General features: G+C 37.0%; 4 protein-coding genes across 5 annotated transcripts; 3 read left to right on the top strand and 1 right to left on the bottom strand.

The window, feature by feature from the left end:
- The first annotated feature begins 9 nt into the window (after nt 1–9).
- LOC133860811 (putative B3 domain-containing protein Os03g0621600) lies at nt 10–9,961 on the top strand. Its single transcript, XM_062296440.1, has 6 exons — nt 10–156; nt 1,572–2,102; nt 2,186–2,423; nt 6,584–6,825; nt 8,943–9,482; nt 9,566–9,961. The coding sequence occupies exons 1-6, from the start codon at nt 10–12 to the stop codon at nt 9,863–9,865; spliced, it is 1,998 nt and encodes a 665-aa protein (XP_062152424.1). The 3' UTR covers nt 9,866–9,961.
- A 1,481-nt stretch (nt 9,962–11,442) lies between these two features.
- Nucleotides 11,443–13,114, top strand: LOC133853583 (B3 domain-containing protein At4g01580-like). Its single transcript, XM_062289612.1, has 3 exons — nt 11,443–11,661; nt 12,188–12,721; nt 12,809–13,114. The coding sequence occupies exons 1-3, from the start codon at nt 11,515–11,517 to the stop codon at nt 13,058–13,060; spliced, it is 933 nt and encodes a 310-aa protein (XP_062145596.1). The 5' UTR covers nt 11,443–11,514; the 3' UTR covers nt 13,061–13,114.
- Nucleotides 13,115–18,585: 5,471 nt separating this feature from the next.
- LOC133860801 (uncharacterized mitochondrial protein AtMg00820-like) lies at nt 18,586–19,020 on the bottom strand. The gene has a single exon (XM_062296429.1). It carries the CDS (start codon nt 19,018–19,020, stop codon nt 18,586–18,588), a length of 435 nt encoding a protein of 144 aa, XP_062152413.1.
- Nucleotides 19,021–22,509: 3,489 nt separating this feature from the next.
- Nucleotides 22,510–24,929, top strand: LOC133853557 (B3 domain-containing protein At4g01580-like). Of its 2 annotated transcripts, none has more exons than XM_062289611.1 (3): nt 22,510–22,812; nt 23,965–24,506; nt 24,604–24,929. In XM_062289611.1, the coding sequence occupies exons 1-3, from the start codon at nt 22,666–22,668 to the stop codon at nt 24,734–24,736; spliced, it is 822 nt and encodes a 273-aa protein (XP_062145595.1). In that variant the 5' UTR covers nt 22,510–22,665; the 3' UTR covers nt 24,737–24,929. The 2 variants fall into 2 exon arrangements, with proteins under 2 accessions (XP_062145595.1, XP_062145594.1); XM_062289610.1 differs by having other exon boundaries at nt 22,511–22,812; nt 23,965–24,522.
- Nucleotides 24,930–26,394: the final 1,465 nt, after the last annotated feature.

Here is a 26,394-nt window from a genome sequence, read left to right as displayed (position 1 = left end):
TCTGTAGCTATGGCACCGAATAAACCAAGGACTCGCCGGACTAGAGTGGTGTCCAACCGGAGCTATGAGCTCCGGCCGTCAAGTTGTATGGCGGGAAGGAGACCCTCCCACTTCTTCAAGATCATACTCCCCTCTACCATTCACGACAAGAAACTGGTAATGCGTGCCTTCTCACTACCTCGCTTGCTTGCTACTTCTTTGTTTCTCTTTCGATGATTTCTTGAACATTCTGATGCAGTTTCTTGTAGTATATATTGGAATGGTAGTATGATACCATTAACATCATTTCTCAATTATTGTTTTTGAATTAAATTAATAAGATTTTATCATTAACATGATGAATTTCGAACCGATAGAAATGATCTAGAAATATGCATGATATAACAAAATTGGAGTAATTAATTTAATTAAAAGAAAAGTGATTAGGGTTTAAAAAATTATACGTAGTATTAATAGCTTAATAGAAATCGAGGAGGCTCAATCTTGTCTACCAATAAATAAAGAATAACACACAAAATGGAGGGAAAATAAAGTTTGTGCTGTCCGTAGGAGGTTTATGGTCTCACGCCGTTCCCTCAAGCCGACAATTAATAAATTCTGGCCAACAATTTAATTATTGGCGAAAATGTTCATAGCACTTCAATGTCAATTACTTTTTTTTAGTTCTTTGTGAAAAGTAGAGAAAATGTAGACACAGATTTATGGATGTTCAGTGATAGACACTAACGTCCACAACTAGGGATGGGCCAAAAAGGGTACATCTTGTTCTTATTATTATTATTTTTTTATTTATTAATATGATTGTGTACAAAACTCTATTTATAAAGCTTACAAATGATTTAAATTTATTCAAGTGTAATCTAATCCTAATCTCTAGCACTTTGTGACACATTGGTACTGAAATTCCTGAGGTTTCTACACTTTTAAAATTGTGGGAAAAGCTATTTTCATGCCAAATCATGAATAATATGGAAGAGTACTGCCTTGAAGCTGACTCCATCAACTATTCTTTACACTCATTTCACATGGGGGCTGACTTAACGTGTTTTAATTAAGTAGCTTCTCATTCTAATATTTAAAAAATAAAATAAAATAAAAACTACTTAAAACACGCAATGTCAGTTAGTGTGAAATGAGTGTAATAAATGTTTTGAATATATTTTCATAAGATTGTGATGGTATGGAAATATATTCTACCAATAACTGGTTGCAAAGGGTAGCAATATTACTCTTTGGGGAATGTGATGAGTCGTGAGCTGTCCTGTGCATCACAAAGTTACATGTTATTGCTTCATTGTTGTCCAAGCATGCATTTACCTGTTTCAATTGATATGTTAGGTAAGTTTAACTTGGCTAAAAATTCATAACAGCTAGAGGGAGAAATCAAAAGCCAGATTAACCTTTAAAATGTAAAATTAAAGTGATTGGTTTGTGCTTCACTTCACCAAGCCTCACTTATTTTACAATTGTGATGATTAGAAGCCATTTATTTATCTGCAACACGTACATGTTTCCTTAATTTGATTTCACATTGTAATTGAGATAATATAAACTCACTTTGGTGGTTGCAGAGGATCCCTGAAAAGTTTGTAAGGGAATTTGGGGATGAACTATCTGATGTTGCTACACTCACCGTTCCCAATGATCATATTTGGCAAGTGGGATTGGAGAAAGCCAACAAGGAGATTTGGTTTCATGATGGTTGGCAGGATTTTATGGAATCCCATTCTATTCATTACGGCTACCTTTTAGTCTTCAGGTATGAAGGAAATTCAAAATTCCATGTTCTTGTATTTGATAATACTGCAACTGAGATTGAGTATCCACGGAGCAAGGATTGTAAATTGGAAGATGAGGTGGACGTGGTGGAATTATCAGATGATGCAAAAAAATCAAGGCATGACAAGTTGAAAGAAAATGAAATGTCTGAAACAGTAGATAGAGGAAGATACGTTAGGGAAAGATTTTCTCCAACTGCAGAAGGAAGACTAAAGATGTCCAGCAGAAGAGAGAGAGCGATCCAAGCAGCCAGAAAGTTGAAGCCTAAAAGACCTTCGTTCATGGCAATCTTGCGCCCACATCATATGCGTCAACGAACTTTGGTGAGCCTTTGTACATGATGTGATCGTGTTTTTCAAATATCGCTTGGAATATACAATTGTTTCAATCCTTCTTTCTTGTGCAGTATGTGCCTGCTGGATTTGCTAAAATGTATCTTACTGGGCATCGGCTTGTCAAACTTCAGACTTGTGACGGAAAACAATGGCATGCCCGGTGCTCCGACCGTGGCATTGGTAGTTCATTTTGGGCAAAGAGCATAGGGTGGGCTCAGTTTTGCAGAGACAATAACTTACAAGTAGGAGATGTGTGTGTCTTTGAGCTCCTCAAGAGGAAGCCTGTTGTGCTTAAGGTCTCAATTAGGGGTGTAAACGAGCTGAGCTACTCGTGAGCTTACTCGGGATCGGCTCGAATAAACTCGACTCGTGCTCGAATCGATTATTAAATGAGCTATTCGTGAACACGAAAATCAAACTCGATTATTAAACAATGCAAACTCGTATAAACTCGGCTCGACTCGATTAAAGCTCGTGAACCCGCTCGTATAAGGATCGACTCGTTTATTAAGGCTCGACTCGTATATATATATATGTTAAAAATAAGTTTTAATTTGTTAATATATAACTTATTTGTACAATATACTATATATAAGCATGAATTAAGTAACAAATAAAAATAGTCAATAAATATTAATTGATTATAATTATTTGGTTGTATCAATATGTATATAAAATAGTAAAAGTGAATAATATTAATACTTAATTGTTAATCATATAATCATATGATATAATGACAATTCAAATACTTAATCATATAATTCATATTATATTATTTATGTAATATAATATGATTATATGATCATATAATAATATAATTAACATTGTAGCATATAACATGTAATTATTGATTCACTATATTCAATGTTATAACTTATAAGTATTATTATTAGATACTTATGAATCATTACATCACCGTCATCACGTGATTCAAAATCTAAGATCATATGAGCATACAAATAAAATGATTAAGTATTTAGATACTTAGATACACTGATTAAGTATGATGTAAGATTTTAAGTATCTAATAATTATTAATAATACTTAGAGTCTTAGATACAATGATTAGGTATATAGATTATATACATAAGTATGAATTCATATTAATTATACGAATTATAATAACACTTTTTAAACTTAATCATATTATTCATATATAATGACAATGTAATTCATATAATCCCAAATTAAGTTATTAGGATTGGTCGATTGGTTCGATTGGAATTACTAATGTGTTAATTATGATAATAATTTAGGTGTTATCATTAGAATTTAGATCATATGATATAACATTGTGCATTTGTGCCACATAACCATTAGATATGAATCATATGATCTAAGAATTATCATTAGACTTTAAAAAAAAAAAAGGTATTATTATCATTTGATATATAGAACCATATGAAAATATAATTATTATAATTATTAATGTTTTAACTTAATATTTATATTGACTATTGTTACATTTTTTTTTATTTATAATTAAATGACATAAATTTCCTACAAACCAGTAGGTATGAAATTTAATACAACTCACATATAAGATTAACATGTGTCCCTTAACATGTGAGAATCACATGTTTTAATAACAAGTGCTTCTTGTAAGAATTCAATGTCCCACATGACCTGACACATAAGACAACTTATTAGACTCGATCTTAATGTGTAAATTAATCCTCCTTTATTAATTGTTGGTTAATGGTTAATTAATACACCTTAATAAAGTGTTGGTTAATTAACTACGAGAAGTTAATGATTCTTATTAATTAATTCTAACTTTGATGGAAAGTAGAATTAATGGTAATAAAAGAACAAATGTTAAACTCGTATAAGCTCGGCTCGACTCGACTTGACTTAATTATTACCGCTCGAACTCGGCTCGAGCTCGTGATGAATAAGCTCGAGATCGGCTCGGGCTCGTGATGAATGAGCTCGAGCTCGTAATGAATGAGCTCGAGCTCGGTTCTGGCTCGCTCGAGCTCGGCACTGGCTCGCTCGAGCTCGGCTCATTTACACCCCTAGTCTCAATCTTTCACGTGCTTGACTATGCAGCGAAGTAACTATGAAAGATAGCTTGTCTTTTTTTTTTTTGGAACAAGAAAGATAACTTGTCTAAACTCATAGTTAGTGGTGCATGTTTGACTTTTTCCACTGGTATTAAAAATTGTCTAAGCATAGATCCGTACGGAATGATCAAGATTTGTTGTATTTTTATATTATTTTAGCTCCATCAAAACGTATGTTTACCAGCTAATTAAAAGTCAGTTTATTATCCTAAATGCATGTTTCCTGTGCATAGAAACCCTCTTATCGGATGAAGTTTTTGCTTGAATAGTAATGCGAATGGATTAATGGGATATATATATAAATGTGAAGAGAATATTTAAATTTTTAATGATAAAAAATTGAAGAAAGTTGTTTGGTAATAGAAAAAAATGATGACTTTTTTCTTAAAGAACTAAGAAAAAAAGAAAATGAGAGGCCGCGGAGTGTGTTGCAAAACACATCCAAATGAATTAATTGATGTGATATAAAATGTTGAAATTAGTTTTGAATTTTTTATGATAAAAAGGTAAATAAAGTTGCTTGTTGATATGAAGCACGAAGTTTTTCATTTTTTGAAAGAGAAATAAAAAAGCAATGGTAATATTAACAATAAAAAACAAAATTTACATGAAATAAAACGAATCCATCTGGTTTCGTCGAACTAAGATTATTTGTTCAAATTTGAGAAAATTCGGGCTGGTGATTTTGAGATACCACTAATAGAATTCACCTAACCAAATAAAAATTGAGATGCCCAACTACTTATCTGGTCAAATAAGTTGCATAAATTATTTTTTACAATTATATATCCGAATTCTCTTAAATTCGACGGTTCGACTCTTTCCTTTCCAAGGTGACCCCATCATTCATCAAACGCCTGGGTTCTACCTTCCTGTTGTCATACGTTGAGGCATCAATTACTTCTATCATACTAATGCCTATCATTAGTCTATTCAATTATTCCATTTTTTATTTTTTTTTTAGATCAAGAGTGAAAATGGTCTTCCATGTAACATTTTTTCTTAATCAATTAAAAAAAAAAGACTAATGCCCGTCGCGTCCCGCATACTTCACTGGAGTCTGGAAGGATGCAGAATGAGAGCAATTTTTTCTTTTACTGATGTGGTTCAGTGCATAAAACTGCCCGGAAAAATTATTTTTTCCCTTTATTGGATGGATACATACTAACATATCTGTCCCAAATTTTTTTTTTTTTTCTTTTTTAATAATTAGTGAACGCGAGATTTAGGCCCTGTTTAGTAATTCCCTCCCCCTTCCCCCCTCTCCCCTCCCCCCTCTCCCCTCCCCAGCCACTTTTGGTACCGCGTAGCAGATTGCCGTTTGCCACAATTCTCCAACACTCGAAGTCACGTGTTGGAGAAGCATTTCATGTTGGCGAAAATTCTTATTTTACCCCCTGTATTTTCACAACTTGGAAGACTGTGCACTTTTCATGGCTAGGGTAAAATGGAAAAAAACATCATAAATATTAGGCCTACCAAAATTTCACGCCTGCCAAAAGCCTGGAGGAGAAGACACGGGCATATGAGACGTCAGGAAAAAAATGAGAGAAAGGAAGGGAGAGAGAATTACTAAACAGGGCCTTAATATCAATACATTACCAACTACAGGCAAAATTTAATATCATCAATACACGACTTGCATTCACTTTTGGTCTCTCTACCCAGTTGAGTTGAAAACTAGAGAGCTCCATCTGACCTTTAAGTGGCAGTCGGACCATCTTATGATATGATGGATACATCATACAAGATTATGTGCGACTGAATTTTAAATATTTCATGCTAATTTAGATCATAATAATCCATGATGAAAATGAAAAGGCTGTGTTTGGCAAAATCCTTTCCCTCTCCTTTTTCTTCCTTTTTTTTTTTTAAAAAAAAAAATAATAATAATAATAATCAAATTCTATTCTGCACTACATCCAATAAATTTATTCATTATTTTTTAAAAGAAAATTCAAAGAAAAATGCTCAAATTATAACAAGTGCACAACACCGAGGCATATTGAGAGAGACTAACTTGTGTTAACCTTATCTCAATGTGCTTTGATATTGTGCATTTGTTATTATTTAAACAAAACAAAATTTTTTTAAAAGAAAAAAGATTTTTGCACAACACATATACAATATAAGACATATGAATGTGATTCATTTGCGTGTAACTCACTACATAAATCTCACCCCCACATATTTAGTGTTGTACATGTATTATATAATTTTATTATGCATCAACCACAACTCATTTTTTAAACCTCTCTTTCACGTCAGCTCCCAAACACCCCCGCGACACACACTCCAAAGTCACGTCTCTGATATTAATTGACGTGCCACGTCACTGCCTTTTGTGGACCGTAGCTGTGAATTATATAAATCGGCCACTTCGAAGTGGCGCACTGCCTTGAGAATCGGAGCTGGTCGTGAGGGAGCAGAGTAGCTTCGAGGCATTTCCACCGCTGTATCATTTAACCATCGCGATAAGAGTTTTTTTTTTTTTAACTATGGCACCGAATAAATCAAGGACTCGCCGGACAAGAGTGCCGCCCAACCGGAGCTATGAGCGCCGGCCGTCAAGTTGTATGGCGGGTAGGAGACCCTCGCACTTCTTCAAGATTATACTCCCCTCTACCATTCACGACAAGAAACTGGTAATGCGTTTTCACTACCTTGCCTGTTAATTTGTTTGTCTTTTCATTTCTTGAATATTCTGGTGTATCATTAATATTATCTTCTCTTATGTGATGAATTTCGAACCGTTAAAAATGAGAAATATTGATATAAAATAATTCCAGTAATTTTGTTTTAAAATAGTTCATCAAAGCCAAAGCTAATTAAGGTAGCTTGGGAGAAGGTTTGCTCTCCAGAGAAGGAAGGGAGTTTGGGTATTAAGAGGTTAGAGGTGTGAAATAAAGCCTCAATGATGAACCATATCTGGTCTCTTTTTGCTAGATCAGGTTCTCTTTCGGTGGCTTGGATGGAGAATACTTGGTTGAAGGGAAGGAGATTTTGGCAGGTTCCTATTCCTCAGAATTGCTCCTGGAGTTGGAAAAAACTTTTTCAACTTAGAGATGCTGCTAAGAAGTTTCTCAGTTTCAAAGTTGGGGATGGTAGCAAAATTTTCCTTTGGTATGATATTTGGCATCTTAAAGGGAGTTTAATGGAAAAATATTGTTTTAGGACTGTATATGATGCGGGCTGTTCTATTGGTCCTAAACTGTATTCCATCATTAGAAATGGGGAGTGGTTTTGGCCAAGTGCTAGATCTGAAAGTCTTGTGGAGATTCAAAGTAGACTCCCGGAAGTAGATATTGGTGACAGAGACATTCCTATATGGAAATCCAGCAAAGGTGTGTACTCATGTGCAGATGGGAGCAGCTAAGGATTAAACTTCCTGTTATTGAGTGGTATAACATGGTTTGGTATCCTCTGGCTATACCTAGACAGCCCTTCATTCTCTGGTTGGTATGTAGGGATGCTTTACGGACTAAAGATAGGATGTGTTGTTAGGGGTTTGACGGCCCTATGGATTGCTTGTTTTGTCATGCTTGACAGGAATCTAGAGATCATCTGTTCTTTGGATGTAGTTTTAATTGGAGGATATGGCATGCCTTAATGTCGGATTGTTTTATCCAGGATCCGCTTGGAATAGGATGATATTGTTCGATGGTTCTCTGATGATATGGGTGGAAAAAGTTTCAAAGCTAATCTGTCGGCTTTGTCTAGGAGCAACTATATACCATTTGTGGAGACAAAGAAATGACCTGTTTCATGGTAATATGCCTCGTTCTGAAGAAGCCATTATAGTCCAGATAAGATGGGAGGTGAGATCGAGACTTCTGGTGAAATGTCCAGCTAAAAAACTTGCCAGAAGTTTAGATTTGGTTCATAAGTGGAATCTGCAGCCTTTGTTCTGCTGTTTCTGCAGAATTGTGTTTTGATAGTTGTGTTTTTCTTGGTTTGAAAAACTTGTTCCAGATTTTTCTGGAGAGCTTTTGTAATTGAGTGTTTGGTGCTATAAAGTTTTTGATTCATCCAAAAAAAAAAAAAAAATTAAAATAGTTATTGGGGTTTAAAAGATTATACGTAGTATTTGGGTTTAAGAAATTATACGTAGTATTGGGGTTTAAAAAATTGAGCCTCTACGATTTTTTTTTTTTTTTTTTCTTTAAAGTATAATGTTAGAAACCACATTTTTATTTCACAACTATCCTCCAATGCTGACGTGGTAGTATTAATCAATCCTCAAATCAGTCATTGTTAAGAAAATATATATATATAAAGATTAGTTGAGACTGCCACTTTAACATTGTAGGATAATTATTGAACAAAAATGTAATTTCTAACATTACTTATTAATAAATTCTAGCCAACAATTTCTTGGCAAAAATGTTGATCGCTCTTCATTGTCAATTACTGTTTTTGTTCTACGCAACACATTGGTACTGAAATTCCTTTGTTGTCGAGGTTTCTGCATCTTTAAAATTGTGGGAAAAGATCTTTTCGTGCCAAAACTTGAAAAGCACAATTACTCTGTTTGTGCTGCAATTATTTTGCAATTGTAGTGATTAGAAGCCATATATTTATCTGTATCACATGTTTCCTCACTTTAAAAGATCTTATTGGTTTGTGCCTCACTTCACCAAGCCTCACTTATGTTACAATTGTAGTGATTAGAAGCCATATATTTATCTGTATCACATGTTTCCTTACTTTGATTACACAATATTGTAATTGAGATAATATAAACTCACTTTGGTGGTTGCAGAGGATCCCTGAAAAGTTTGTGAGGGAATTTGGACATGAACTGTCTGGTGTTGCTACACTCACTGTTCCCTATGATCATATTTGGCAAGTGGGATTGGAGAAAGGCAACAAGGAGATTTGGTTTCATGATGGTTGGCAGGATTTTATGGAATCTCATTGCATTCATTACGGCTACTTTTTAGTCTTCAGATATGAAGGAAATTCAAAATTCCATGTTCTTGTATTTGATAATACTGCAACTGAGATTCAGTATACATGGAGCAAGAACTGTAAATTGGAAGATGAGGTGGACATAATGGAATTAGATGATGTAAAAAAAACAACGCATGATCACAAGTTGAAAGAAAATGAAATGTCCGATGAAGAAGATAGAGGAACGTATGTTAGGGAGAGATTTTCTGGGAGATCTTCAAAAGGGAGACTCATGATGTCCAGGAGAACAGAGGGAGCGATACAGGCAGCCAGAATGTTGAAGCCTAAAAGACCTTCGTTCATGGGCATCTTGCGCCCATATCATGCACGTGGACACCGTTGTAATTTGGTGAGCCTTTCTACATGAAGTGATCATGTGTTTTCAAATGTCGCTTTGGGTATACTTATGTCAATCCTTTCTTGCTTGTGCAGTATGTGCCTTCTGGATTTGCTAAAAAGTATGTTATTGGGCATCAATTTGTGGAACTTAAGAACTGTGATGGAAAACAATGGCGTGTCCGGTGCGGTGACCATCGTGGTAATTCAAGTTCAGCAAAGAATATAGGGTGGGCTCCGTTTTGCAGAGACAATAACTTAGAAGAAGGAGATGTGTGTGTCTTTGAGCTGCTCAAGAGGAAGCCTGTTGTGCTTAACGTCTCAATATTTCACTCGGCTGACTATGTCAGTGGTGTTTGTCCACTGGTATCAATGGCTTGTAAACATGGTTCCTGATGCTAAAACTTTTTCTCTAACCTTGTCCATACTACTACTTTAATTAATATGTATCCGTTATTATTTAACATAGATTTGTTGTCTTTTTTTATCTTATTTTTCCTCCATCAAATGGTATGTTTACTGGCTAAACATCAGTGTTTTATTATATGCACAGGTTGCATATATATATATATATATATATATATATATATATATATAAAATAGAACTTGTTACCGTACACAACAATAATGAATAATATAGAATTGAAAAGAGAGAGATAAAATCAAAATAAATTTATGTGGTTTGACAATGTGCTTACTGTCGCGATGCTCTGCCAACTGGATATTATATCGTTGCTTTTGTATTACTCTTTATGTCCAATAAAATATGAGTCACTTGTTTCAACAAAACTCAAACCCTCTTATCAGATAAATCATTTTTAATGTGGATTATCCCATTTATACTTTTGTCCACTTTCACCAATTGAAATGGTACAATACCTCTTATTTGGACTGCTCATTTTAAATTAATGGTTTAGAGAGCGACCAACAAAAAAAAGGCCGGCTTGTGCAATGGGTAGCTATTGGAGACTTACAGGTGGTCGAGCCAACCTTTGCATACAAAGAGGGTGGTTCAACTTTTCCAAACCGATCATTGGCGTGAAACAAACTACCTCTTTGACAAAGGGGGATGGTTCGACCAACTCCAAATCGCCCATTGGAAATGGCTAAACCTCTTAAATTTCAAAGAAATCCCTAAATCAATATCTCATTACATAACCATTGAAGAAAATAATGAAAGGGCGTACTTATAGCCATTAAAAACGAAGTTGTTAATCTTCCACATCCAAAGCCCTCTCTCAGGTCTATCTGAGCACTTGGGTTTAGAATGAGTACTTTACCCACATATTTACAAAGCCCTAATTCCATCTTGGCCCTTAAAAGAGCCTTTAAATTGGTCTCTACACATAGTATGTAGCATCTACCACTTTAATGCACGTAACATAACAAATGAAATGGAGTAATTCTAAACGTCATACCTATGTCCCTCTTGTGTCCCTCTAAAAATGATGTGGCTTTTAAAATCACCATGTGATCAAAATTCAATTTTGATCAATCACAAGCTCAATGGTGATTTTAAAAGCCACCTCATTTTTAGAGGGACACAAGAGAAACATGGGTATGACATGTAGCATTACTCAATGAAATGTGCTTTTAGAAATGTGTCAATAGCCTGGTCCGTCATATTACTACATTGATTACACTCAATGAGCCTTACTGACACTAATTATATCTTATTTAGTTATTTTACAATATACAATGTATAAATAAAGAAAATCGGTTTCGTTTTAATTTTACGATTGACAAGGAGCGAGGCGCCAAACCTGCACGATATCATGTCATTGCTGTTCTTTTGATAAGTTCCAATGCAATTGCACCTTAAAAGAATCAATTTATTGTCGCTATTGTCTTAGATTGCTGCTAAGAATTAAGTGCTAGCACCAAGGGTCTTTGTCCGTATCCTCACGCGTGGACGGTGGCTGTGAAAGTTGCTTTGCATTTACAAATCAGCCACTTCGAGCTCTTGGAAACAGGGGCTGCTACTGAGGGGAGCAGAGTAACGTTGAGGCATTTCCACCGTGGGATCAACCAACGCTTTTCTTACTATGGCAGCAATTAAATCGAGGACTCGCCGGTCTAGAGTGGTGTCCAACCGGAGCTATGATCACCGGCCGTCAAGTTGTATGGCGGGTAGGAGACCCTCGCACTTCTTCAAGATCATACTCCCCTCTACCATTCACGACAAGAAACTGGTAATGTTTGTTCTGTCACTAGGAAGTTTATGGTATTCCAACATGGTAGGAAGCCTTTCTTTCTGCAAAATCTTCAATAAAATTGCTAACCAAATCGCCAAACTTTCCATCTGACCCAAAAATCGTAAGGGTGGTATTTTAATTATTGGGACGACAATTACAAAGATGGTTGCTTTTGATATTTTGGGGAATGTGATGAGTCCTAAGTCGTTCAAATCCCTGTCCATCACAAAGTTAACTTGCATGTTATTGCTTCATTGTTGTTCGGCAAAAATTATGAAACCTCAATCCCAGTTGTCCAAATTAATATGCTTTTCCCTCGTTTCATTTTAACAGAATTGCCTTGCCAATTGTTATGCTTAGGTAATTTTTACTCGGCTAAAAAATTCGTAACAGGGGGAGAAACCAGAAGCCAGATCAACCTTTAATTGAGAGAATATACTTGTAATGATTTGAAGCCATATATTTATTTGCATCACATGTTTCCTTGATTTCATTTCACATATACTTTGGTGATGGCTCTCAGAGGATTCCTGAAAAGTTTGTAAGGGAATTTGGGGATGAACTGTCTGATGTTGCTACACTCACTGTTCCCAATAATGGTCATTTTTGGCAAGTGGGATTGGAGAAAGCCAACAAGGAGATTTGGTTTCATGATGGTTGGCAGGATTTTATGGAATCCCATTGCATTCATTACGGCTACTTTTTAGTATTCAGATATGAAGGAAATTCAAAATTCCATGTTCTTGTATTTGATAATACTGCAACTGAGATTCAGTATCCACGGAGCAAGGATTGTAAATTGGAAGATGAGGTGGACGTAATGGAATCAGATGATGCAAAAAAATCAAGGCATTACAAGTTGAAAGAAAATGAAATGTCTGAAGCAGTGGATCGAGGAAGATACGTTAGGGAAAGATTTTCTGTGACATCTGCAAAAGGAAGACTGAAGATGTCCAGCGGAAGAGAGAGAGCGATCCGAGCAGCCAGAAAGTTGAAGCCTAAAAGACCTTCGTTCATGGTCATCTTGCGCCCACATAATATACGTCATCGAACTTTGGTGAGCCTTTCTACATGATGTGATCGTTGTTTTTCAAATATCGCTTTGAATGTACTTATTGCAATCCTTTCTTTCTTGTACCTGCAGTATGTGCCTTCTGGATTTGCTAAAATGTATCTTACTGGGCGTCAGCTTATCAAGCTTCAGACCTCTGATGGGAAACAATGGCGTGCACGGTGCCATGACCATAGTCTTTCAAGTTCAGGAAAGAATATAGGGAAGGGATGGATCGAGTTTTGCAGGGACAATAATTTAGGGGAAGGAGATGTTTGTGTCTTTGAGCTGATCAAGAGAAAGACTGTTGTACTTAACGTCTCAATATTTCACTTGGCTCACTAAGATGATCAATCACAACTGGTTTTTAGGTCTGTAAAAAAAATTAAAGCATATATATCATAGTTTTTTTAACTGGTTCACCTTTAATATTACTTCTTTTTTTTTTACTATAAAAAATTTGAAATTAAGTTTACACCTTTAAAAAAATTATAATTTAACATATACTGTAATTTTTTTTTTACATCTAAGCCAAATGTAAATATATGTAAACGAAAAATAGTGCTAACAAGTGTTGCATATGCATAGAATATAGGCAAATTTGAAAATATTAAATTAACGTTTTTTAAAGTTTGAGGATATGATTGTAAAAGTGATGAAAGATTGGGTTGTAAGTGAAGTTTTTTATTAAATTATTATTGAATCAAATTCTGAACATCTCCAAACTCCAACTATTTTTTGTATTCATTAGTGTAGCTATTTTAATATTTTTTTCTTATAGTGTGACTAGTAAATATGTTTTACATTACATTTTTTATTATTGTTGTTTTCTCTCTCTCTTGTTGATGATGGAGAGAGAGGAGGGGAAATTTTTTTAAAAAAAACTAAAGAGTAAAATAAATATTAAATGTGCCAATTCCTGTGTTTTAAGAGAAGAGTTTTTAGGCAAAAATTGTTAGATGTGCTAATTCTCTTAGAATTTTTGTGTTGTAACCGTTCAACCGTTTGAAGTCTAATTAGATAAGAGCTTTAGTTAAATGAGTCAATTGAAAAACTCTTCAGAAGGGTCTGATAGAGAGGCATTCAAGTATAGATACTTGTTAGAGTTCAAGGTATGACTACTACAAATGTATTATGAGTACGATTGTCTTGTAACTAGCTATTTCTTCTGTTAATTAATTTTCTGGGTTTGACTGCCTCGGAGTAATTTTTATCTTTAGTGCAAAGAGTTTTCACTTTGTAACCAAATATCGTGTATATCTCTTTATTGCTTTACATATTTGGTTGCATGCTTGGTTGTGGTTAATTTATGAGTCATTATTGTTTTTCACGATGGATGACGCAATGCTTGGGATCTTGAATTTCTCAAGGAGGAGGACTGTTGACATCTGGTCAGTGAACGACGAAGCCGTCCCGACAGTAGGTTATCCACCAAGGAAGTCTTGCCTTTCTCTTTCTGTTGAACCTTTTACTGGAGGCAGTTGTACTTCTCGTTAAGGGAGGCCAGAACTTCACTTAGCCTCTTCTTGTTCTGGCGAGGATTCCTTTCGCCTCTATCGTTCCGAGAGTGATCCTCGGGTTGGTTGTCCAGAGGGCCCCCCTGGCTTCTGGTAGCCGCAAACCGGCTACGTGGATTTTAAATTTATAAGTTTGAACCACTCGCAATAGTACGTATCGATTGTACTATAGTAAAGGTTATCGAACCACAGAGATTGATGATTGTTTTGCGTAACAGGATATTTAAAGAACGTATTTAACTTAACTTTGGAAAATAAAACAAAAGTAAAGGTTGTAGAATTGAAGCTACAACAAGTAAGGTAAGAAAAGCAGAAATTGAAAACAAACTCTAAGGGAAACTTAGGGTGTTGATCTTATACAATCCTCAACCGTTAAAATGCTTAAAGTCTATATGGATCTTCCTAATATGCATGATATGAGCGCGTAATGGGCGTCAACCATTACGACGACCTCGACATGAAAAATACTTTAGTTAAGACGTAATCATAAAGCACCTAGTTTTACATTAAACAACTCCACGTAAAGATTTAAACTACAATTGAAAAACGTTTATTCTACCAAAGGTGTGGAGTGATTAATGCTCCCTATCTTACTACTCTATAACACATCCTAATAAGCATACACAATATATGAAAACCCTAATTAGGCCACAATGATAAGGTATCTTAGTTTTACACCGATCTATTTCACGTAAAAGTTACACTACAATTGAAAAACATTTTAGACTACCAAAGGTGTGAAATGACCGGTGTTCCCTAACATACCCTATAAGGTGATTTTAATAGGTAAACACACATCATGTCAAATAGAACCATTGCAAAAGACATCGTTCTTGTTTCCAAGAACGTTGATTTTACTCAAGAAATCTAAAAAAACTCATAGACAAGTTTAACTCTTTTTCACGAATAATTTTATTGGAATATTGACAACAAAACCTTTTAGCATGAGTTTTGATATCCTCTAGCCCTTAACAATCATCAAACATCTCAAGAAAATCCTAAGAACCTCAAGAACACTTCATAGTTTTTGGATAGGATTTTGATCAAACCCTAAGAACTAATTTAGCTAGACATAATTAAATCTAATTTGAGCATGAAATCTATGAAAAACAGTAAAGAAACAAGAAAAAAAATGAACTAAAACAGTATATTAAAACTTCTAAAATTCGAATTACAAGAAAAGAAAAACAATCTACACTAAGAACATGAAATTTAACAAAGAACACAAAGGAATTAAGCTCTCTGGATTTCGGTCCAGAGAGTAGCATCAAAGTAAACTAGAAATACAATAAATTAAGTTGATACACCTGAGAAAATCCGAAACCCCCAAAAGATGCATAAACTAACCTAAAACTCTAATCTCATATATATATAGAGATTTAATCTACAAGGGAGACATCAAAGATCAATTTTTGGCCGCACAAAATAGTGTTGACATCCTCTGTGAACCGCTCAAATTGGATTAATTTCATCTACACAAAGCATGTCGACATCCTAAGATTTTCTCGGAAAATATCCAGGTTCGATCGATCGACTTTGCGACTGCATAAATAATCGATCAATCGACTTTGGATCGATCGATTTTCTTCGACTAATGATGCGATTGATCGATTTCTTTACTGAAGAAATAATCGATTGATCGATTTGCCTTGGTCCATTTTTCATCTTTTCAAGTTTAGCCTCGAACTCTGGAAATGACCAAATTGCCCTTAATGTATTTTCAGGTCTAATTCAAGTGTTTTGAACTAGATTTCAACTAAGACATGAAAATAAGACAAAAACACAAAACTACAACAAAACGTTATATATACAACACAAACTAGGTCTAACAAAATGCAAATTAAGGGGTTTTGAATCGAATAATTCAAGACTTATTAGCTTCCGATGTTCACATTTCTGTCAACGTGTGCAAAGCTTTCATTTTCTTCATTCTCATCCGATTCTTTGGGAATTCGCTCCTCCGGAACTCGCCCCAACAATCGCCGATTTTGCTTGGTAAGAGTTTGCATATATCTTTGGTCATTTAAGTGATCTAGGCTTCTAAGGCAGCTACATTGTTGTTGTTGTTGTTTAACGGTCCACCAGCCTTGGGTGGAGGATTGTTTCTTTTGGGATCCGAGGCTCTTGTGCGCACCATTTCAGAATTTTATTTTTTTTATGTGAAACGATCACAATCGATTCCCATAAACGACACCAAAATATTAAAACAATTTCCAATCTGGTAGCACAAGCTTTTGGAAGATTTTTTTAGACTTTTCTTGGAAAATAATAAGCTCGGTAAGGAGGCAACTGGGGTGCCAGCTGGTCCCACTTCGATGCTTAAGTTAGTTCTTTGGATAATCTGAGTAAATGTTTTAATCACAATAATTTCAGCTAACTTATACCTGGATGTCTTTGGGTATTTATAGTAAGGGTGAAGATCAGTTTCTCCCAGATATGAGGGGAGTTGATCCTCTGATCGTGGTCTTCCAATACCCGAAACGTGGGGTCTTCTGCATGTCCGAATAGTGGGGTTTCATGCACTGAGAACGTGGGCTTCCACGTGTCGGGTTGGCATGTCTTCTTGTATCCAGATTGTGTGCACCTAGGTTTCGGGGCATGATTGTCCGGAACGTGGGCCTAAATGTGTCTGAGATACGTCCCGAATATCTCGAGGTCTCAGTCTTCTCATGCCTTTCCATAGGTTACTTTCGGCTGGGCTTGGTTTGGTCATCCGGCCCAGCCCTTTCAATGAATCAATGGACTCGATTGATAGGTTCGGTTGATGGGCCGTGTATAGAAGGTTAGAAAATATTGAATTGAATTGCCTGATTATTCATCTTTGGATGGTTGAATTTATACAAGTATTGGACAGTATACAAAAGGAAATAATACAAAGGAAAATAAATAATTGATTGTAATTTCTGATTTTGTGTAACTAGTCGTTGGTTGCCTTGTATGGATGATTTGATGTTGGTTGAGTTTCCTTGTTGAGAATTGCTAGCCGTTGGTTGCCTTGTGTGGATGATTTGCCGTTGGTTGAGTTTCCTTGTTGAGAATTGCTAGCCGTTGTGTGCCTTGTATGGAGAGTTGCCTAGTAGAGTCTTGTGATTTGTCGCCTTGTAAAGATTCGGTCTCCATAGATGGTTCATTACACCCCCACAAGCATGACATAGAGAACACGACGTTGAGCTTAGTGCGCATGAGAGCAAAGTATGTTGAGGCGATGGGTTTGGTAAGGATATTGGCGAGGTTGTCTTTGCTGGAGATGAAGCGGACAACCAAGGTTTTGGAGGCGACTTTGTTACGAATGAAGTGAAAATCAATTTCTATGTGTTTGGTGCGAGCATGGAAGGCGGGATTTGCAGATAGGTAAGTGGCTTCAATGTTGTCACACCAGAGGGTTGGTGGGGAGGGAAGAAAGACGCCAAGGTTGCAGAACATGGATTAAAGCCAAATGAGTTCAGCAGCAGTGGTAGCAAGGGTGCGGTATTTAGATCTAGTGCTGGAATGGGTAACTGTCCGTTGCTTACGGGAGGAACAAGAGATGAGATTTGGGTCAAGAAAGACATAGAAGTCTCTAGTAGATTTCTTGTCGTCAGGGCAGCCGGCCCAGTCAGCGTCTGAGTAGGCTTGGAGGGTGTAGGAGGAAGAGCGTCGAAGGAGTAGGCCATAGGAAATTGTGGATTTGAGGTACCTGAGGATACGTTTGACGGCTTGGAGATGGAGGGAAGTGGGTCGATGCATGAATTAGGAGACTTTGTTTACAGCAAAAGATATATCAGGGCGGGTGAGGGACAAATATTGCAGGGCTCCAACAAGACTACTGTATGGGGAGGGGTCGGTGAGAGGATCACCAGAGAGGAGTGAGAGAGCATGTGTGGTGGACATAGGAGTCTTGACAGGTATGGCTTCAAACATGTTGCTCTTTTGGAGAAGATCAAGTATGTAGCGTTGTTGGGAAAGAATGAGGCCATTTGGAGTGGAAGTAGCTTCCATCCCGAGGAAGTAATGAAAGGGGCCTAAGTCCATGATAGCAAATTCAGCACGGAGGGATTGGATGAGAGTAGCAGTGCCTTGAGGAATGGAACTGGTGATGAGGATGCCATCAACGTAGATGAGGACAAAGGTGGTTTCTTGAGATGTGCGGCGAATGAACAACGAGGGGTCGGAACGGGAGTTGATGAAGCCAAGTTCTTGGAGATGATCACTTAGGCGAGAAAACCAGGCACAAAGGGCTTGTTTTAAGCCATAGAGCGCCTTGTGGAGCTTGCAAATATGGTTTGGAAATTGGGGATGAATAAAGTCGGGGGGTTGAGTCATGAACACATCTTCGGAGAGCCATCCATGTAAAAAGGCATTATGTACATTGATCTAGCGGATGGGCCAGTCGGCAGAAGTTGCAAGGGAGAGAGCTAGGCAAATGGTAGTAGGCTTGACAACGGGACTGAAAGTTTCTTCAAAGTCGACACCGGGTTGTTGGTGGAATCCTTTGTCTACAAGACGGGCCTTATGACGATCAATGGAGCCATCAGCTTTGCGTTTGAGGCGGAACACCCATTTGCAGCCAACAATGTTCATGTCAGAGGTGGGAGGAATGAGAGTCCAAGTGCCGTTGCGGAGAAGGGCATCAAACTCAAGATTCATGGCATTACGCCAAGCTGGGTGCTTGGAAGTTGTAGAGTAGGAGGTTGGTTCTACATCTGCTGAACCTGTGGTGGCAATGAGTGCTTTAGGAAGAGGATAGCAGATGAGACCATTGGAGAGCGTCTTGGGCTTGAAGACGTGGTTCTTGGAACGAGCCTGCATGGTGTGCTACGGAGGCGGGATCACTGGAGTGGGTTCAGGGTCTTCAAAAAGTACCTACAGACAAGGAGAAGATGAAACAGTGTTAGTAGGGGAAGAGGATGATGAAGTGCGAGGAAGAGGTGATTCTGGAGATACGGCTATGGGAGATGCCGGGGTTATGAGTTGAGCATCGGGTAGGTGTGGGGGAGTGGGAAGGATCTCTAAGTGGGGAGGATAGAGAGTGGTGTGGGAGTTGGGAGGATGGGGGGTAAGAGATGGTGAGGATAAATGGAAAGGAAAAGTGCATTCGTCAAAGATGACATTGTGAGAAATGTTGATGCAACCAGTAGGGAGATGTAGGCACTTGTAGCCAATGTGAGAGGGACTATAGTCGATGAAGATGCAAGTTTTGGAGCGAAAGTCGAGTTTATGTTAGTTGTAAGGCCGGAGGTAAGGCCAACAAACACATCCAAAAACACGCATGAAGCTATAATTAGGTTGTGAAGAAAAAAGTTTTTGGAAGGGTGAGGCATTATTGAGGCCAGGGGTGAGTAAGCAGTTTATGAGGTAACATGCAGTCTGGAAAGCTTCAACCCAATATTGAAGAGGGGCGGAGCAATGAGGGAGGAGAGTTAGGCCCATTTCGACAACGTGTTGGTGTTTGCGCTCGACATATCCATTTTGTTGATGGGTGTGGGGACACGTGATGCGATGATGGATACTGTGTGATGCAAAATGGTGGCGTAATTTTGTGTATTCACCACTACCATCGGTTTAGATAGATTTTATTTTGTAATTAAATTGGCGTTCTACATAAGCCTGAAACTTAGGGAAAATAGAGAAAATGTCAAATTTGCAAGCAATAGGATAAAGTCAAGTAAATTTGCTAAAATGGTCAACAAAAATAACATAAAAGCGTGCACCATTATTAGATAAAATAGGAGATGGTCCCTAAACATCAGAAAAAATTAATTCAAGTGGAACACTAGATTTAGTTTCAAACAATGAAAAGGAAGCTAATGACTTTTGTCGCGCTGACGTGTAGGACAAAAGTTTGCTTCTTATTTGAAGTAAAGGGAAGCTGAAATTTAGACAAAACATTGTGAACTATGCGATCGACAGGATGACCGAGATGGGCGTGCCAGTCCACAAAGGTGGTGCGAGAGCTGGAAAAGATACTAGGTGGTGCAGCCGTGGGAGAGCACCAGTGATATAAGCCATGTCTACTCAGGCCTTAATGTAGAATTTTCCTAGAGATACAATCCTTAACAAAGAAACAAGAGGGGTGAATTTTCACATAAACATTATTATCATAAGTAAATTTTTGAATAGAAAGTAATTTTTTTGTAATTTGAGGAACATGTAAAACATAACATAAAATAAAATTATGAGAGTTTAGAGATGCCCTTATTTTTAATGGCAAGACAGGTACCATTGCCCACTTGGATTTCATCATGTCCATCATAAGCTTTGGAGTAAAGATTTAAATTGTTGAGGTTGGAGGTGATGTGATGGGTGGCGCCGGTATCGGGGTACCAGTTGAGATCCCGTGGTTGAGATGGGCCAACAGGGTAGGCTATAAGAGTGGGCCCAGCAACTTGGAAGGCGTGGTCAAAACGACTGTAGCAATTTAAAGCTGTGTGGCCTAGTTTGCCACAGATTTGGCAGAAAGGCCGCGAAGTGGACATTGGGCCATAATGAGAGTTGGACCCATTTGAGGAGGACCCATGTTTTGGAGTGGGTAAAATGCCTCGGCCTTGATGTCTAGCAGGTCCTGGAGTGGATTAGTTTGGGCCATTGAAGAACCAAGATTGACCAGAAGAGGATGAACGCCAGGAGCTGTGATTTTGGCCTCTGCCACGAGGAGGAGTCCTGCCGCAAGAGGCCAGATTGGATGCGAGCAGTGGCTCGGGTTGAGTGTGCTTCTCAATCCTCATTTCATGGGCAAGGAGATGGCCAAGAAGATCATCCATGGTGAGAGGCTCTACCTGGGTGGTTATAGAGGTAATGAGAGGGTCGTATTCGAGACCCAGACCAGCGAGCAGATAGAAGGTGAACTTGTAGTCGTTCAGCGGCTGTTTGGCTACAACAAGAGTGGCAGAGATTTGTTTGATGCAGTGGAAATAATTGGTGATGGAGGAGCTGCCCTTTTTGGCAATTGCAAGCTCGTAATGAAGGCTCATCGTCCGAGCACGGGCTGTTGAATCGAAGGTCTGGCAGAGAGATGTCCAGAGTTCTTGGGCAGTGCGGCATCTGAGGATTTGTGGAATGAGCTCGTCGGAGATGGTGGCCATTAGCATACTCAGAATGAGTTGATCTTGACAGAACCACTGGAGCGTCACAGAATCAGTTGAGATGGTAAGAGAACCATCGACTGAAGTAGAGGTATGTGGGTGGGGTGGTGTTTTGGTACCATCCACGAGCCCATACAGATCATGGCCTTGTAGATAGGTTTCAATTTGATGTTGTCAGACCGAGAAATTGGTCTTGGTGAGTTTGGAGATAGATTGAGCAAAACTTGAAAGAGAAGCAGGGGATGGGTTATGGGTCGCTTGATTTTCAGTGGGGAGAGGAGGATTTGTTTCTTTGGAGATGGGGGTGTTGTTGGGGGACGAAGCAACATGGGCGGTGGGATTGGTAGAGGAGGTCATTTGTGCAGCTAAGGTGTTTGAGAAAAAGGCAACACCAAAGAAGAATTGGCAGAACGCCGAAGCTGGAAGAAAAAGAGAAAAAAAAAAATGCCAGAGGGAAAAAAACGACGTGGATCGCTTGTTAAAGCTCTGATACCATATAAAAGATTAGAAAATATTGAATTGAATTGCCAAATTATTCATCTTTGGATGCTTGAATTTATACAAGTATTGGACAGTATACAAAAGGAAATAATACAAAGGAAAATTAATAATCGATTGTAATTTCTGATTTTGTATAACTAGCTGTTGGTTGCTTTGTTTGAATGATTTGCCGTTGGTTGAGTTTTCTTGTTGAGAATTGCTAGCCGTTGTATGCTTGTATGGAGAGTTGCCTAGTAAAGCTTTGTGATTTGTAGCTAGCCTTCTTTGGAGCTGTGAGTGGTGAATAGATCGAGTTGAACTTTGGAGCCCATTCACTAACTAGCGACAATATTTTCAACAGTTATCGTGTACTCTAAAAACAAAAAAAAACATATAACGTGTACTTTGAAAAAGAACGATATCGTGTCATTGCTGTTCTTTTACTACACCTTAAAAGAATCAATTGACTGTCTCTATTGTGCACTTTCACGGACTGTGAAAGAATCTAAGCAAAGCTTCTTCTTTTTTTTTGTTTTTTAAAGGTTAAACAAAGCTTTGGATCACCACAATTACACATTTTTGAGAGAGTTTATCCGGAATCGGTTACTCAAAAAATAAAAAAATAAAAAAAAATTATCAATACTTTATTCGTATCCGAAGTTGTGGACCGTGGATGTGAAAGCTATCACTTTTTTTTTTTCTTTTTTTTCTTTTTTTCTTTTTCTTTTCTAATAAAGTTGTATCCACTTAAATCAGCCACTTCGAGGTCCTGAACAGGCACACACTCCAGTGAGAGTCGGAGCTGATCCTGAGGGGAGCAGAGAGTAGCTCCGAGGCATTTCCATTTTCCACCGCGGTATCAATCAACCGTCCTGATAAGAGTTTCTGAACTATGGCACCGAATAAATCAAGGAATCGCCGGACAAGAGTGGTGCCCAACCGGAGCTATGACCACAGGCCGTCAAGTTCTATGGCGGGTACGAGACCCTCGCACTTCTTCAAGATCATACTCCCCTCTACCATTGACGACAAGAAACTGGTAATGCCTTCTCCCTACCTTCCTTGCTCGCTGCTTGTTTGCTTGTCTTTTCATTTTTTGAATATTCTGGTGCCGTTGCAACTTGCATGCAGTATTGTAATGATGGGTTGTTGTTCTGGTCCCTTGCAACTTGCATGCAGTATTGTAATGATGGGTTGTGGTTCTTGTTTGTTTTTGCACTTGGGAATGTGAAGAAACGGGTATTTCATTGCTAGTTTCAATTTCTGACCCCTGTTTTTGTCTGTTCAAAATGGTATGGAAATGGATGATTTTGTTGGTCTAAATTAAGTGATATATTAGATGCAAAGATCAACATCCTCTTATTTTACGTGATTCCGAAGCGATAGAAGTGAGAAATATAGATATATACAAAGTACTAAGAAATGGAAGAGGCTCAATTGGGTGCAAATTAAGCTTTTTGGAACTTTCTAAGAAACTGAGCCAAGGATTTGATGATTAATCTTGTCTACCATAAATAAACAATAAGGAGGGAAAAGAATGTTTGTGCTGTCACTAGGAAGTTTATGGTCTCACGCCATTCCAACGTGTCGATAATTAATAAATTTGTGGGAAAAGCTCCATTCGTGCCTTTCCCCCCTTCTCCCACCACTGATTTGTTACTTATTGAATTGGTAGGAAGCAATCCGAGCAATTGAGAAGTTTCTTATATTGAACGTGCCAAGCCTGTTTGGGCTGTTTATTGTTAGCTTAGCTTATTGTTATTGTTATTGTTATTGAATAAGGCACTATAGTTTGGTACAATTGTTTGTGTTTGTTATTTTAGGCGTCTTTTATTGATTAAAATAAGCCTCCGTTGGCTATATGGGTTGTAAACAGACGTTCATGGATCAATTTTTAGAATCAGAATATTATTATCCACTCAGTTTCCTTGTGAGGTGTGACTCCTATATCCAAGTTGTGGTGAGACTCCATAACTGCCCCTTGGTGAAGGAGGGTGATACTCTCTTCTTCATAATGTTTATTTTCTGTTAATTTGTTCCTGTCATCAAGACTGTGCTGCATTATGGTTGATTTTGATATTTTGGGGAATGTGATGAGTCCTAGGCTATTAAAATTCATATGCATCAAATGTTTCTTTGATTTCATTTCCCATTGTAATTGAGACAATATAACTTACTTCGGTGGTTGCAGAGGATCCCTGAAAAGTTTGTAAGGGAATTTGGGGATGAACTGTTTGCTGTTGCTACACTCACTACTCCAAATGGTCATTTTTGGAAAGTGAGATTGGAGAAATCCGACAAGGAGATTTGGTTTCATGATGGTTGGCAGGATTTTGTGGATTACTATTCTATTCATTATGGCTACTTTTTAGTCTTCAGATATGAAGGGAATTCAATATTCCATGTTCTTGTATTTGATAATACTGCAACTGAGATTGAGTATCCACGGAGCAAGAATTGTAAATTGGAAGATCAGGTGGACGTGGTGGAATTATCAGATGATGCAAAAAAATCAAGGCATGGCAAGGTGAACGAAAATGAAATATTTAACTCAGATAAGCTGTCGGCAAAACATGAAGTATATAGAGGAAGATATGTTAGTGAAAGATTTTCTGGCACATCTTCAGAAGGAAGACTCATGATGTTCAGTGGAATAGAGAGAGTGGTCCAAGCAGCAAGAATGTTCAAGCCTGAAAGTCCTTCATTCATGGCCATCTTGCGGCAACATTTGATGTATAATCCTATTTTGGTGAGCCTTTCTACATGACATGATCCTGATTTTCAAATATCTCTTTGAATATACTTATTGCAATCCTCCTTTCTTGTGCAGTATGTGCCTGCTAGATTTGCCATCAAGTATCTTCCTAAGCAGGATCAATTTGTCAAACTTGAGAATACTGATGGACAACAATGGCATGCCCGGTGCTATAGCCATGGCTGCTCACGTTCAGCAAAGAATATAGGGTGGGGTAGGTTTTACAGGGAGAATAATTTAGGAAGAGGAGATGTGTGTGTCGTTGAGCTGATCAAGTGGGAGCCTGTTGTGCTTAAGGTCTCAATATTTCGCATGGCTGACTATTGACTAAGCAGTGAATTGTAAAATGTCTGACAAAGATAACTTGCTTAAACCCAGGATGGGGTGATCTTTGATGTCTAGTCTTTTTATTTATTTATTTATTTATTTTCCTTCTAATGCTAATTTCTTAAGCCTTTCGGATCATCATCGTGTTGGACAGGTGGCGTCGATCAGCAGGGACTAATGGAATTTTCTACAGTACCCTCAATCGTAGAAAATTTCCATAAGCAAGTAAAGAGAGAAAATTGAACAATATTGGACACTTTGATGGCTGCCAAACGAAAGAAGAAACTGAAAAAATTGAAGCTTATTCTTTCCTTTGGTGAAATTAAGCCTATATATATCATATAGGCTCACCAAGTTTTAATCTCCTGTTTTAATGAGGCGGGTTGTGCTTCTTTCATTTTATTTATTTATTTATTTATTCCTTAATTAAGATGGTTATGTTGTTGCATGCGAAACAAAATATTCAAACTGATAATTTGGTGGCAAAAGCATACCCATCCTCACGGGCTCGATTTCTATTATTTAAATTAAACTAGCTCATAACCCGTGTTATGCACGGGATTCTTAATTTTAATTTAGTTTCACAATTTAAACATATTTAGTCTTTTTATTATAGGTTAAAAAATGCTTGTAAAAAAAAAATTATCGCACATCTTTCAATAAAAAGATAATAAAAATTAAGACCCTTAATTTTATTTTAACCCAAAAAAAAGCAAAATTTTTTAAAATATTTGTTCACATCGGTCTAGTTTATAACGAAAAGAAGTATTAAAAAAAAAAAATAGCAAAAAGAAAATCTAAATTTCAAATATTACAACATAGATGCTGTAGTTTTTTCAATGGTCAATATGGTACTGTAATTTTATTTTTTTTTATTTTTTTTTACAGCACCTAAGCTAAATCCTACAAAATAAAACAAAATTTTTCACTCAACATTTAATAAATCAAATAAATCCTCTCACATCACGTCAATGCCTAATCAAATAATTGTTTGCCTTATTTTGCTTTTAAAAGCAGAAAAAACACTTCAAAAAAAATTGTACAAAAAAAAAAGAGTAATGCTACACATCATCCCCTTGTCCTTCTTTTGTCCCCCTAAAATTGATGTGGCTCTTAAAATCACCATTGAATTTTTGATATATCACTCTTGGATTTTGATCCAATGGTAATTTTAAGAGCCACTTCAATTTTGGGAAGACAAGAGAATAATGTGTATCATTACTGTACCAATAAAAAATTCAAATATATTAAAAAATAAGACCCTTTAATTTCATTTTAATCCATATAAATTAAAACATATTAAAATCTTTGTTCCCATATCAGTAGTTTAAAATGAAAAAAAAAAAAAAAAAAAGCAAGAAGAAAACCGGTAGATTATGATTATCAAAGCATTAATAATAAAAAATAAAAAATAAATAGCAGGAGTCTCTAATATTATTGGTATGATACATATTACATTTCGATACATATAAAACCCATATAATTATGAACATTCTAAAAAAAATACGTAGCAAACTAAATAAAATGGCTGAAAATCGA

This window comes from Alnus glutinosa, chromosome 1 (genome assembly GCF_958979055.1).
Source record: "Alnus glutinosa chromosome 1, dhAlnGlut1.1, whole genome shotgun sequence".
NCBI lineage: Eukaryota > Viridiplantae > Streptophyta > Magnoliopsida > Fagales > Betulaceae > Alnus > Alnus glutinosa.
This window is presented reverse-complemented; position numbering and strand designations above follow the sequence as displayed.

Bases quoted from the DNA above. Each gene is read 5' to 3' on its own strand.
- LOC133860811 (XM_062296440.1), top strand. From the start codon at position 10: ATGGCACCGAATAAACCAAGGACTCGCCGGACTAGAGTGGTGTCCAAC. The intron at 157-1,571 runs GTAATGCGTGCC...TGGTGGTTGCAG, and splicing joins CCATTCACGACAAGAAACTG to AGGATCCCTGAAAAGTTTGT. The intron at 6,826-8,942 runs GTAATGCGTTTT...TGGTGGTTGCAG, and splicing joins CCATTCACGACAAGAAACTG to AGGATCCCTGAAAAGTTTGT.
- LOC133853583 (XM_062289612.1), top strand. From the start codon at position 11,515: ATGGCAGCAATTAAATCGAGGACTCGCCGGTCTAGAGTGGTGTCCAAC. The intron at 11,662-12,187 runs GTAATGTTTGTT...GATGGCTCTCAG, and splicing joins CCATTCACGACAAGAAACTG to AGGATTCCTGAAAAGTTTGT. The intron at 12,722-12,808 runs GTGAGCCTTTCT...TTGTACCTGCAG, and splicing joins ATATACGTCATCGAACTTTG to TATGTGCCTTCTGGATTTGC.
- LOC133860801 (XM_062296429.1), bottom strand. From the start codon at position 19,020: ATGCAGGCTCGTTCCAAGAACCACGTCTTCAAGCCCAAGACGCTCTCC.
- LOC133853557 (XM_062289610.1), top strand. From the start codon at position 22,666: ATGGCACCGAATAAATCAAGGAATCGCCGGACAAGAGTGGTGCCCAAC. The intron at 22,813-23,964 runs GTAATGCCTTCT...CGGTGGTTGCAG, and splicing joins CCATTGACGACAAGAAACTG to AGGATCCCTGAAAAGTTTGT. The intron at 24,523-24,603 runs GTGAGCCTTTCT...TTTCTTGTGCAG, and splicing joins TGATGTATAATCCTATTTTG to TATGTGCCTGCTAGATTTGC.